The 15043-nt window shown below is 38.3% G+C and overlaps 1 protein-coding gene across 1 annotated transcript in view; it reads right to left on the reverse strand.

Annotated features, from left to right (window-relative positions):
* The window catches only part of retm (real-time), a 247637-nt gene that overhangs the window by 14324 nt on the left and 218270 nt on the right, over positions 1–15043 (reverse strand). The window contains exon 15 of the mRNA XM_080284937.1: positions 11936–12072. Within this exon, the coding sequence (XP_080141063.1) occupies positions 11936–12072 (137 nt within the window). The remainder of the gene's footprint in view (positions 1–11935; positions 12073–15043) is intronic.

The raw sequence follows: 15043 nt of genomic DNA on the forward strand, positions 1-15043 counted from the left end.
TGTCCATTACTGGTGTGAATAGGGTCTTAAATAGGTTTAAATAAGTGCTATGCATGTCCGGTAGGGAGTTATTTAGCTGGCTTTCAAAATTAGGCTGGGTTAGGGTCATAAGTACCAGTCCAACAGTCAGAGGCCCACTTTCCGGACATGCCTTTGGCTCTATTAGATCGGATAGTGGAGGGATTACTGTAATATATATGGCATATCTTTAGAAACATATTAATATGCAAGTTGTGGTCATACATGTAGAGGAGGGGTCAAGTTCAAGATACAGCAAACGCATGAACTTTTAGGTAATGGGTTACCAGGGTCAAGCTGTGCACTTGACCAATATGCAGGGAGTCAGGTTAAAATACTGTATTAACTGTGTAAATGGAAGGATGACTGAATGTTACATGGAACAGATCCTCTTAGCAACTGCAAAGTAATATTACAAGGCTAACATATTCTTACATACTGCAATGTAAAATACAGTATAATGCATCAATACATATACTGTAATAACCTAAATGTAATAGTATAAGACAACAAACAGTCTTATCAACTGTAAAGTACTGTAACATGGAGGGTAAAGAGATATAATTAAATAAAAGAATATAACACCAACTGATATTCTTACCAACTTCAAAGTATGAAACAAATAGTAAATACATAAATACCTAATACAAAATAAAACTGACGTCTAACAGCCAATTGGAAGTATGATATTAAGGTTCTAACCTGTATACTCTCTCCTTCCCGACAGACAGGTTGTGCGCTGCGTTCCGAGAGGCTGGTGTCCCGTCCTTCCCTCTCATGACACTTGGAGAGGAGGCAAGAGAGGATTTTACGTGCACACAGGGCGGCAAAAACAACACAAATGGGAGATGAGAGTGAGGGTTATAAAGGAAGTCTAATCTACGGCACCACATACGCACTCGAGGTCAAATCAGAACCTCACATTTTGGTGTTTCAAACAAAATATATATAGCAGTATCAGTACTGTCACTGATAAATACAGTAATACAGTGTGGATGGTTATAGATGAAGCAGTGTTTTAGTGCGTCAGAACTCTATAATTAATGGCTAGATAGAAAGAAAATAAAAAGTTTTCTCAACAACTGAAATGATCATGTATATAATTATATAAATACTTACTGAAAGCTAAAGGGTCTAGTGCAAAAGCAGTTAAAACTGACCTTATATGGTACTATTCAGGTACTGCCAAATGTTTTGGCCCAACATACTAAGTAAAAATTCAATAAACAAAAATAAAATAAATGACCCAGATAACAATGTTTTACAGTGAAAATGATTTTTTTTTTTTTTATATATACAGTACCTGCAATGTCAATATCCCAATTTTGTGCATTAGAAGGTCATGGAGGCAACTTATGAAGAAGGACTCTTCCATTCACTTACTAGCCACATATAAGGCAGTGAAAGGGAGGGACCTGTGCATCTCAACACGGCCTATGTTTAAGGAGAAATGAGCTGCTGTAACTCCATTTTCTTGTAAAGTTAATTTATAATAATTTCTTTAGGGATAGTATTTAATTAATCCCACAGTAAAGTTATTTTATCTCCTTCCTGGGTTTCTTACAACATCAACAGGAATCACTCTCATTACTCATGTCGAGAAAAGGTGTAGGACTGTGCCATTCTCCTTAGGTGACAACAATGACCTACAAGGCAAGAAAAACAAAATTCCTCGAGTGTTCTGGACGTGAGGTTCTGATGACACCTTCAGGTATGTTAGCACTTACAAGCTAGTTGTGACAAACCAAGCCAGGATAAATAAGAACCCCATGTTATATAGAAAACTGTTCAGCTCAATATGTCATTTTGTAAAACATACCTGAATGCTGTGGCTAAGTAAAAATTAATTTTTAGTAACGCATGAAGTAATTCTGTACTTTTAAGTGAATCAGTGACATTAAAATTCTTTCACAAATCTTTTAACAGGAATATATGCAAAAAAAAAAAAAAAAAAAAAAAAAAAAAGTTATAAGAAACTTAGAAAAATATCAAGTACAGTAAGATAAACTGTACTACTGTACAAGAAACAATACAAGCAACAATTTCACTAATGGCAAGTTACCAACAAATCTAACTCCCAACATGACATGATACAATAAATCACTATCCATATTTGTATACCATTACCAAAATAAAAACTGTGATATACTCAGAGTGGAACAAAATGTCACGTGACAGCTGAAAACTGTTTTCCATATGACCAAAGGCCTGAGGCATGAAGAAGTCAAGTACATGGACTCCATAATACTGTACTACAGACAACAGGCAGATCCACAAATTCCCATATTACAGGGGGAGCAAGGGAATTCTACAGGCAGTATCTACACGACAAAGCATTCAAAGGCACTGAGCTAATTTGCTTATGATCGTAAATGTCAACCCTGTCTTACGTATACCTGTAACTTGTTCTGCCCGTGAACATCAATCTTATTTCAATCTTGCTAACAACAGATGATTTTAATATGCTTGGAGAGACTTTTTGAGTGGGAGTTACATGTAATCCCTTAAATATTAGAGATCCTTCCTAAATTTAATAAAATCCTCTGGTGATGTAGTTAATAATAATAATAATAATAATAATAATAATAATAATAATAATAATAAAAAATCATTGGGTTCAAGGGGTTATGAACAATAGATAGTACAGTATATATAAGTACAAGGAGTTAAGAACAATATGTAGTACAGTATATAGTGTATACGGAAAATAAAAGTTAATTTTCTTTAGTTGCTCAAAAAGGCTTTTGGGTTCAATGTACAGTACAAACTATTTTTATCTCTTTGACACTACATGTCATTTGTTTTTAATCTCTTGGGGGACACAAAATTCCTTCAGTGGAAGAATTATCTGGATTTAACCAGACTAAAATCTTTAGCTGTTTTCATACTCAAAGGGTGAATCAAGAGGGGTCATTCATCATTATCATCAAATAAAATCACATGACAGTATAAATTTCTCAAGTGTGCTCCTTGCAAAAGAACTGTTGTAATTAATAAGAAATATATTGTATGGTGATAATTTACTGATCTGGGTGACAAACGATTACGTACTACAGGACTGTAACAATATGGAACTCCTGTATTCAAGTAGCTTCTAGACAAGTTTTTCATTGTTATTTCAATATATTCTTGGGTAAACTGCTATGTCCAGTCTGTAAATTTATAAGATATTACTGTGAGGTTTGTTGCGATTAATATTAAAATGACTGGCTATATAATACTTAACCAAACAGAATTTATGAGTAGGTTCATTTCTTTTACAGATTACATTCTGTTTTTTATACAACTGCTCAGTTCCTTAACAACCATAAAACTACTGTTTAAGCAATATAATGATCACTCATCAACATGTGGTATAATGTTTAAAAAATTTCTCATCCTTATTTTCAAAAGCAAAACTTTCATACTTGCTACACCTCCTCCCACATAAATCTGCAAAATATATTACACTCCATTGTCAAATACTCTGGCACTGTATTTGATGGGTTAATTTGGAGGGCAGCACTTCTTTCAAAGGTAATGTGGAGGGATTTTCTTTTCTTATAGGAGAAAATCCAATATACACACACACACACACTACAATTATGGGACTTGTCAACCAATTAACTGCTGATGTAACACTTTAACACTGCACACTCATGAGCCACAAATTCAGCCCACGCTTTAACTCTGTCCATGGTTGAAAGTAAGTTGCTGACAGCTTAACGTATTCCCAAACAGCACATATCAGTGTCGTCTTCAACAGTTCCTTGTGCAGTCTAACAAATTTCACACTACCACTACAACTCCTTCAATCCGATGACATATTTTTTTCATTCTCAGCAAGCCACCACCAGACAATTTTATATAGTTTAGGTTTTATGTTATACAATGAAGGAGTTAATGAATGATATACCCAGCCTCTCTAATTTGAAAGTTCTCTCCTAGGCTGAATAAAACTGTCTGAAGTAGATATGAATAAACAAAAACTGCACCACTGCACTGATTAGGCTAACACTGAATAACTGGTATTTGTTCACTGTAAAATCCTGGCAAGCTTGTGTGCAGTGAAGCCTACTGGTTACTGATGGATAATTTTATTTAACAAAAGGGAATCCCACTAGCAGCCATAAAATTATAAGCAATCTTGATCAACTATTTACCAGCTATGTCACTCTAGGGCTTTTTGTTTTGAATTCAGCCAAATGATTGCATTCTGCTGAAGGCAACTGCTGGCTGTCATGTCTCACACCACATCCCAACATGTCAATCAAGTTACTACATTCTGTTCCAGCTAATTCTTTATTTACTGTTTAACCTGTCCTGTTATGACCCTTGAAATATGTTATTCTAAGTAACCAGAATTTTAATATTATATACATCTTTGTTACAACTGTTAAATGCAGTCAGAAGAATGCAACAAAGCCAGAGGGTCTGAATATGAGAGATATACTGCAAATTTTTCTGTACAACTGCTAAAATATTCATACTGTATCATGGTGGTAGGTGGGGGTGCTCACCATCGACTCACTCGATGTAATGTAGCTCTCAGGTGCCTGACCTTTCCTCTCTTCCTTCATTCCTTCCTCTTCTGTCTTTCTTTTCTTATTCTTTCCTCTTCCTTCTGTCTATGGGTGACTCTACACTGACTGACAAGCCAAACGGTTTCCTGTACACCAGGAAACCATTTGCCATGCTAGGTGGTAACCATATAATCAAATTATGGCGCCTGATGGTGTAGTGCGTAATTAAGGAGCTCCAGTCAGACTGAGCCAGTGCAGGTTTACATCCAAAGGGTGGTTGGGGTCTGCTGCTCACACAGTGCCACTCAGGGATGAGTGAGGCTGGTCACTCTCATCTTAAATGTCAGGACTAACTTGCATAGCCCAGGGCTCCAATGCTCCTCATGGGGCAACACTGGATTAGATGATGATTGAAAGAATGAATCATCTATAAAGGTTCCAACATGCTTGCATGCATTGGCCTTGGTCACTTTGTGGTGGCTCTCCATGCTGCTCGATCTCTAACAGCCTCCCTATTCAGCCCCTTATCCCTGAGGTCTCACTCTATTGCCTCAACCCAGGTCTTTTTTGCTCTGCTTCTCACAACCCTACCCCAGACATTAATATTTCTCACCTTCTGTATCCAGATGTCATCCTCCATCCCCTCAACATGCCCAAACCACATTAATTTACCCCTCCTCATCACAACACCAATACATTCCAGTCCCATCCTTCCCCTCAACTCTTTAATTGAAATCCTAGCCCCCCCTCCCAGGCCTAGAATTCAAGGATGCACTACAAATCCATCTAATCATTGTTATTTCTGTATATTTGGGCCTATGAATATCCTTGTCCTTTACTGCCCATTAATATATAAGTTTCAGCAATCATATGAATTGATGCTGACAATTAAGAACTGATCAATTCCACATCTTGTTATTACTATATAAACATGCATCTCTCATGGGCTTTTTTTGCCCCAGCTTCTACTCAGTATTCAAAGCAAATATGAAAGTCAGAAACAATAAATGAGTGTTGCTGTAAGGAATCTTCTATAAGTCTTCAGGCATAATCTTTCATTGTTTGAAACTGAGTTACAGTTGAGAACTTTAATCACAACTCTGCTTGCTCTCATCTGTAGGTGCTACTCAGTGCAAAACATTATAATTAACCCATTCACAGCTGAATAAACATGAGGACTGATTTTGTTTTTTCTCACTTATTATAGTACAGTATACATCTACAGTACAACACAATGAATTTCTAACAATGTTATTTACTTTATGCTCCATGGTATCACTGGAAAAATTTATGCAGTATACAGCAAGTGGACAATACATGTCAATTACATCTCAAGGCATCATTAGTATGAAGAATATGGAAACTCAAAATGACCAGAATTCCATGATGACATTACGAGTCTGTCAAACATGGAACAGAGTCACTTGACAATCTAATGCAATAGATATGGTTATTGATGAATAAATCATCACTTCATTATTGCAATGCATTGCAATGATAATTCCTTCTACTACTGGTTACCAGTTTAATTATAATATTGAAATCAATGGAATTTACTTTTGGCTATGATCATTGCCCCTCTTAGACTGAGAACTCCCCCCTTTTTTTTTCTGATGCAAATTATTCTATAGGACTCCACTCTACACTGACTGACAATCCAAATGGTCTCCTGTACACCAGGAAACCATTTAATATGCAGGGTGGTAACCATATAACCAACCTATGGAGCCTGGTGGTTATGTGGGTAGATAAGGCGCCCCAACTGGATTGAGTCGAGTCAGTTTATATTCAAGGAGTGGTTGGGGTTTTCTGCTCACGTAATGCCACTCAGTGATGAGTGAGGTTGGCCACTCTCATCCTAAATGTCAAGACCAATTTGCCTAGCCCCAGGTTCCTACACTCCTCACTGGGAGACATAAGATTAGATGATGTATGTATATAATTGTATGTATGTTAACTCGTGGAAAGCGATAATGGTTCTGTAGGTAGCTACTGCCAAAGACTTCTTGGCCGAAATTTCGAGTCTTACAGACCTGAATGAAACGCACATCATCATCTTGGAAATGTTTGCACGCATCAGGCAATATATATACTGTATATGACCATGTGAAGTCACATGGTGGAGAGATAAAATGGCCAGAAGATGAACAGCTGGTGGCATGAGCAACCCAACCACTCGCAGTGAGCGAGGTGAGGAAGGGCACTGTCTGGGAAAAATGCCTATATCTACCATGGCCTTGGGCAAGGACCACTTGTGATTACTGTATCATCAACCCATTCTCTCTCTCTCTCAAACTACTAGAAATGACCATACAACATATTCATAACTCACTCTCTCTCTCTTTCTCTCAATCTACTAGAAATACCGTACAATATACTCGTAACTCTCTCTTTCTCCCTCGCTCTCTCAAACAACGATAAATTACCTTACGCACTGCCGACTAAGTATACGTTATTATACAATATACTCGTAATTCTCTCTCTCAAACTACTACAAATGACCGTACAATATACTCGTAACTCTCTTTCTCTCTCTCTCTCTATCTATCTCAGAAAAATGCCAGTAACTCTAACAAAACAGATCCCCTTTATCTCTCTCTCTCGTGTGTGTGTGTGTGTGTGTGTGTGTGTGAGATCAATATTGGCGGCATCACGGGAGGAAGATTGACCTGCGCGCTCCATGGTGTCGCTGTGTATTCTGAGCATATATGGGGCAGTGCACGGGTGGTATCAAGAGTTGCCACCTGCCCCTATTTCCAATACAAATTTCAGCCACCTACTCCTTGTGGCACGGTTTTGGTATGCCTTTGAAAATCGCACTCATTGGAGGCCTATCACTTTTGATTCTATAAAGTCCCAAATGAGGCCTATCGCTCTCCTCAGGTTAAAGAAGACTGGCTCCTCAAGTTCGAAATGTATCTCCTAGGTTGAAGAAATTCATCTAGTGGTAGAAAAAATAAAGTATACAGTACAGTACGTCACTGGATTCATGGGCTAAGGCCTTTTTACCAGTGCACAATGGGGTCAGTCATTAGCTTTAATATCTGCTCAGAACTGCATTTACTACTTCCAAGTTGGTAAAAAATGCTACTAACATACTAGGCATTACTATACTCACAAAACAAAATGGTAGCATCAAGAAAATATTGTACATTACATGACTGACTCCAAATTACATATAGGCATACAATTTTAAGTGATAGCACAGGGCACTTTCTGATTTGCTAGGATCGAAGTAATTTTAGTATTATTCCTTTTATCTAAAAACTTTTCTGCTGAACAGTATTTTCTACATGCTGTGGCTAAAAACATAGCATGATGACAAATACCTGATTAATACTATACTCTTTATTCACCTCTTCTTCTTCCTTGCCATGACAATTTAGACTGACAAAAATTTAATCTCCTATACCTTGTACAGCAAGGATAAAAGTCCACATCACATTCCATTCCATCTGCCTCACAAAATAAGGCTTGTACCATTTTTCTGAGCAGAAAAACATACAAGCCCCTCTCAGCTTAAGAATATTACTGGTAACTGGTAGAGAAAATTTAGGAGCAGAAAAGGTGAAATACAGTATTAGGTGAATTTTTATCCACGATATCTAATCTTTTTCTATCTATCTACTGCCAGACACCTTAATCCCACAAGGGGTGGCCACAAACAAATTGCCTCCATGTCGCCCTGTCCCCCGCCATTTCATTAACCTGTTCCCAGCTCACACCCCCCTCTTTCATATACCTCTTCACTCCATCCCTGCATTTCATCCTTGGCCTCCCTTTCCCTCTCCTCCCCTCTACCTCACTCACATACACTCTTCTTGTGAGTCTCACTCTCCATCCTCTCCACATGGCCAAACCACCTCAATGTGTTTCTCCTAACGCTTCCTATCACATCCACATCCACACCACAACACTCCTTCGCTTCCTCATTTGTCAGTCTGTCTCTCCATGTGACTCCACATGCTCCTACCAAACAGCTCATTTCCAATGCTCTCACTCTTGACTTCTGTCCCTCCAACAAGGTCCAAGCTTCACTTCCATACGTTAGAGTTGGCATCACAATACTGTCATGTAGTAGCTTTTTCACTTCCATGTTCATTTCCATTTCTTATCACTGCTTTCAAGGAACCAGCAACCTTTCTTCCCTGTTGTACCCTTTCAAGCACTTCATCCTCTAAACTTCCATCCTTACTCATCACACTAGCCAAGTACTTAAACGCACTCACATTTTCCATTTCCTCCTCACCCAACCTCATTGTACATTAACTGACTTCACTTCTCTTTTTTTCCATTGTACTATAACGATGGTACCTATACATCTAAATTTGTGAAATAAATATTCCCAAATATTTTTGGTACCAGCCTCACAAATATCTTCAAAACCATAGTACAAGTAAGAGTTTTTCTCTCTTCATATCTACAGCCAATTTAGACAGCAGTGAATGGGATAAAATATAACTCTTAACCACATCACTACACTGACATCTCCATGTAATTCATTCTAACTAGCTTTAAATTATTTTATTCAGCTCAGGGGAGACCTCCTGAAACGAAAGAGAATACTAAGGCTATGTAGCCCCTCATAAAAACATCTCTTAAAATGTGAATAACCATTTGATGGTTCTGAGAATGAAACACAAACGACATCACAACACTGAAAGGGTTATGATGGCAGGGTCTCATTTTACGGTGGTCTTGCATTCAATATGTGTTTTTTTTGTACAGTACTAATTGGCTTTATCAGTAAAAAAAAAAAAAAAAAAAAAATTGTTTAGTATGGAAAACTTATGTTGGTATGGTTTGCTTTCACAGATGTGCATGAAATCTGTTTTTTTTTTTTTTTTTTTTTTTTTTTTTTTTGGGGGGGGGGGGGGGGAAGGTGTGTGGGTCAGGGGGTGGAGGTCTGTTACTCCAGGAAACTGGTGCTACAGCCAATGCGAAAATGCACTGGCTGGGAGAAGTGATGTTACGAAGCATCAGTCTCCTTGTTCTCGCAAGCATGCAAACACCATAATACAGTAGCATGTTGGACAGTACCAACGTGTGTATGTTTTTTTTAACTTCCTGCCCTACATCAAGCCAAATTGCAATTTTATGTTTGTCTCTCACTGTTCTAGGGATTCTTGTGCCTCAAATATGAGTCTTGTCTGATCAAAATAATTTTCCCCATAAGGTTTATTATTTGTCCAGTATGGAAATAGTCCAGTACAGCAGTGCTGTCTAATTACAGTATTTGACGTGAGGCTACTGTACGGTATTTTATTCTGACTACAACCTAATGATTTTACCCAGGCGAGGGCTGCCCCCCACCCTCTGATGGGTTAAGTTACTTGGCAAATGAAGCTTGTATATGGAAGATTATAATGAATCATGTTGGCTTCAATCTGTCTGTAAGGTGATATCAGGATTATGGAAACCGGCTAAGCATTACGAAGGATGTCTTGAGAATGAATTTGTATCTGTATAATACAGGCCATTTTCTTGATTAATAATTCCTGAAGTTATAAAGCCAAGGTTAAACAGTAATAAAACTAACAAGAAGAAAAACAAGTGAATGACAAAACCAATGTACATTAATCTGACAAAGAAAAAAGACAAAAAACTTCACTTAATCCACTACAGAAAATTTTCAACAATACAGCAACAAATAACGCTTCAACCAGCTGTATTCTGTTTACTTAATGTAATCAGAAGATATCAGCTATTTTGTTATTCTCATACCTTATATTGCAGAGTAGTTTATTTTCAGTTTTCACTATATTTGTATAATGATTATGACTGAAAACTATTTCAGCATTCTGAAATAACAACGTTATCAAAATTTACAAGATTTATATTTTTAATGATGTCCAAATGCTGAATAACTCAGAATGAAATAATCAGTTAATATATATACTGAACCATTTATTAAGCAAAGTTTTATAAGTCATAAAAAAGGGCAAATGAAAATTACACAGACATATACTGGTCCAAGGGTTAATAGAACACTCACACATACCATGACAAAAATACACAGCACCCACATAGTTGCATATAATAAGCTAACTTCAAACACATTAGCAGTTAACTACAATGATACAATTACTGTATCTGTAAAGTTTTGTATTCAAAAACCAGTCAAATGTTCCCAGGCTGTGAGTTACAGTACCAAACAATCATGAAACTTGAAGACCCTTTAAGTCTGTATGTTACTTTCAAAATGTCAATTAGCACACAACAACCACACATACTGCAGGTTACTTTTGAAAATCTACAGGTAAAAAGGGATACTGTATTATACAGTACACTATATGCAAACATTTGAGACAAAGACAGTACAGTATATACACGACTTACTGACAATATCTGAACTCTTACTACGATAAGATCAACTTACCTCTCTGTACTGCATTTCAGTTCTCCTTAACACCAATCATTATTTATGTGAGGATTTTTCTATTCATTAACACCTTAGCTGCACTAAATTATGCAATATACATCTTCCTAAGTTAACTGCACTCACAGACGTCATACAATTGTCAGCAACATCTTAATGAATTACTGATATATTTATAATGCCTTCAGCAATTCAGTAAGATTTTCTTTCATACATTCTAAGAACTCCAGCAACTCCACTACTATAAAAAAAACTAGTGAATTACACCAAATACTTCAATGTGTACTGAAATTCTGAAAATCGATCAGCCACCCAGATATACAGTATATCTGCTACATGTATTTAGCATACTTCAGCTCTTATTCCATACTGGGTTCAGGATTTTTTCAAGACTGTTCTTGCTATCTCAATGTCTATCTTCAGGCAACTAAATGGATCTGCCACTACCCATGTCATTTGTAGTTTCCCTTACAAAACCTAAATGATCCCTTCTCATTCTTTAGTACAGAACCAAACTACTTTTGTACGAAAAGTTTACTCCAATGACCTCAACCACTACTACTGTTCATTCACAAGCATGCTGCTTTCTTATGACATTCAGGATCTTGAACTTCATTTCAAACATGAATCATCATTACCCCACTATAGGTATCCTATATTTTCTACATCCCCCTTCAAACTTTCCTCTAGACTTGTTTCTTAAAAACTGTTTTGCAATAATTAAAAACTTCAAATAACTTACTGTAAGTACTTTTAACATTAATTCTTACCTCAGTCCACTGCTTGCAGAAGAAGGGCTGTAAACTCACCTCTGACCTCTTGTTCTTCTGGCTGACATGGCCTTTATATAAATTTTATGCTCTCTTCAAATAAATTCTTTTTGGTCAAATAAAGTAATTAAATCTTTTCTAGACCTCTCCAAAGTTCCTCATATCCTTTTTATACCTCTTCACGTATCAAGGTTTTCATCCCATTAATACCTTCAAAAAATTAACTCAACCTCATTATAGTCCCTTTACCCATCTTAACTTCTCACCTGGATGCTCTCCCCATCATGACAGATCAACTGAGGCTCAACTCTGAAGTAATCATGTCCCTCTCGCCACGTCTTATCGATACATGAGCGATGCTGGTCATCACTGTGCATCACCGCATCAATCATTCCCATTGCGCCTGCAGAAAGGAGAAGAGCAATAAGTAAAAAGCTCACTGACAAATTATACGTGCATACAGACTATTCAAACACATCAGTCAATCCTGTACTGCAAAAACAATAAAAATACAGTACTGTAAAAATCAGAGAGAAATACTATACTCTCACTGTGGATACATATAAAACAACTTGTCAACAAATTAGGATTTTCATGAATTGTAGCAGAAGCACATGAACAAACCCTTCTGCCTTGCAAAATCTTACCAAGGCTGAACAATGCTGTCTGGCATTTATCCAGATAAAACAAAAAGACCACCATGTCTCATCAATTTTTGTTACCACACACCACCATGAAATCTGGTCAAACAAGCTTAACCCGTCACGTCCGGAGGTTTTCCGCACCTCCGACATCCCCCAATCCCGAGGTATTTTCGAAAATTTTTTTTTTGGCTAAAACCTCCGCTTTTGGTGAGAAACATCGAAAATTCATAGAGAAATCGCTCACCTGAGGTTTAAAATACTCGATCTAGGTAGGAGTACCTCCTTACCTGACTGGGTTTACTAACAGGCTGGCACCAAAGAGAACGAGTTCTATGGGAGGGTAACTATTTCACACAACTCATAAACGGTATTTATTTATTTACTTGGTACGAATTTATATGTAGTATGAGAGTATATTGGTTTTCAAGCAGTAATATAGGCATTATAAACATTGTTCCACTCACTAACTAATCACCATACCTGACCTTCTTTTGCCACATTACCTGATCATTATTTCTAACTGTTTCTTCTTCTAATGCTATGTAAACTTTGTCCCCCACATTGACATCGATTGGCAACAGGTGAATTGCCGAGACAATGGCGTGAGGGGGGGAGGGGGGAGGTTATGCGGTGTAAGGCATTGTCCCTGCTTGGCATCTTGTAGAGGAATAAGGGAAGGTGTCCCGTGTAAACGTACGAAAAATCACACGCGAAAATTGAAAATTGTGCAAATTAGGGACCTTGCAATTGCACAATGTACCAGTACGTCGCCGGGACTGGCAAATGCAAAATGTTGCAACGTACCCATACGTCGACGGGACGGGGCGGGTTAAATACCCTATATACACTATACTACTTTTTTTTTTTTTTTTTTTTTTTTTTTTAAGCTGAAGCTGGAGAAGGATGCCTTCATATGGTGGCACTGATATGACCAAGGGATGAGGCTAAGGCACACCTACTGTCTGACTTGGCTCATATTTTTGACTAAGGTCTATCTAGCTATCTATCTGTTGCCAGATGCCTTAATCCCTTATACAGGGTGGCCACAAACAAACTGCCTCCATGTCACCCTGTCCCCCGCCATTTCAATGACCCGCTTCCAGCTCACACACCCCTCTCTCATATACCTCTCCACTCCATCCCTCCATCTCATCCTTGGACTTCCCCTCCCTCTCCCCCTCTCCACTCACTCATATACACTCTCCTCAACAGTCTCTCACTCTCCATCCTCTCCACATGGCCAAACCACCTCAGTGTGTTTCTCCTAATGCTTCCTATCACATCCACATCCACACCACAATGCTCCAACACTTCCTCATTTGTCAGTCTGTCACTCCGTGTGACTCCACATACTCCTCTCAAATAACTCATTTCCACTGCTCTCACTCATGACTTCTGTCCCTCCAACAAGGTCCAAGCTTCACTTCCATATGTTAAGAGTTGGTATCACAATACCAATCGGTAGAGAGTTGGCCTGCAGTCCTGACGGACCCGGGTTCAAATCCCACTGAGGCAGGGAACAGTTTAAGGATTTGAATTTCAGAAAAATCAGACTTTACTGATCTACCAGAAGGCCCGCCGACATGTCGTAAAAATACCCCCGCTAATACCAATACACCAGTCCCGTATGAGACAGCCCTAACATGTATTCAGTATGGACGGTGGGTGTTAGCGCCGAAGTGGTGACATGCAGAGGTGTGTGGTACGTAGGAGGACTACTGGGCCTTGAAAGCAGGCTGTGCAGCCTATGCCCAGAGTCGGTCACATAAAAAAAAAAAAAAAATGTAACTTTTTCACTTCTGTGCTCACTTCCCTGTTTCTTATCACTACTTTCAAGGAACCAACAACTTTTCTTCCATGTTGTACCCTATCATGCACTTCACCCTCCAAACTTCCATCCTTACTCATCACACTACCCAAGTACTGTACTTAAATGCACTCACATTTTCCATTTCCTCTTCATCCAGCCTCACTGTACATTCAGAGGCTTCACTTCTCTTGAAGACCATAACTTTGCTCTTCCCTACATTCACCTTTAGATTCCCTTTCTTACATACTCTCCCAGACTCATCCACAAAGCCTTGCAGCTCCCCTTTGTCTTCACTTAACAACACAGTACCATCTACAAACAACAGTACAGGGAGTTTCCAAACACTGCCCTCTCTCATTAGAGCCACTCCACATCCACTGTCCTACCTTGTATCTCTTTTAAAACCCCATCCATATAAAGACTGAACAACCACAGAGACATGACACATCCCTGTTTCATCCAACCTTCAAACAAAAAAATTCACTGGGTTCACTATCCACGCACACTCCAGCCTTAACACCCTCATACATACTCTTCACGGCATTCAACAACTTCCCATTTACTCCACATATTCTTAATACTTTCCACAATCCTTGTCTATCCACCGTGTCATATGCTTTCTCCGAATCCATGAAGGCCACATACAACTTCTTTCCCTTCTCTAGACACTTTTCCACTAAAGATCTAAGAATGAATATCTGATCTACACAACCTCTTCCCTTCCTAAAACCTCCCTGTTCTTCTCCAACTAATCCTCTGTTATTTCCCTAACTCTGTCAGTAAGTATCCCACCATATGCTTTGCCTATTACACTAAGAAGACAAATGCCTCTATGATTACCACACCCTTCTTTTTGCCCTTTTCCTTTGTATAGGGGAGTAATTACACCTGACTTCCAATCCTCCAGAACTCTACCATCC

Source organism: Coenobita brevimanus, chromosome 103, assembly GCF_032717465.1.
Source record: "Coenobita brevimanus isolate Jiangsu-jjx chromosome 103, ASM3271746v2, whole genome shotgun sequence".
Lineage (NCBI taxonomy): Eukaryota > Metazoa > Arthropoda > Malacostraca > Decapoda > Coenobitidae > Coenobita > Coenobita brevimanus.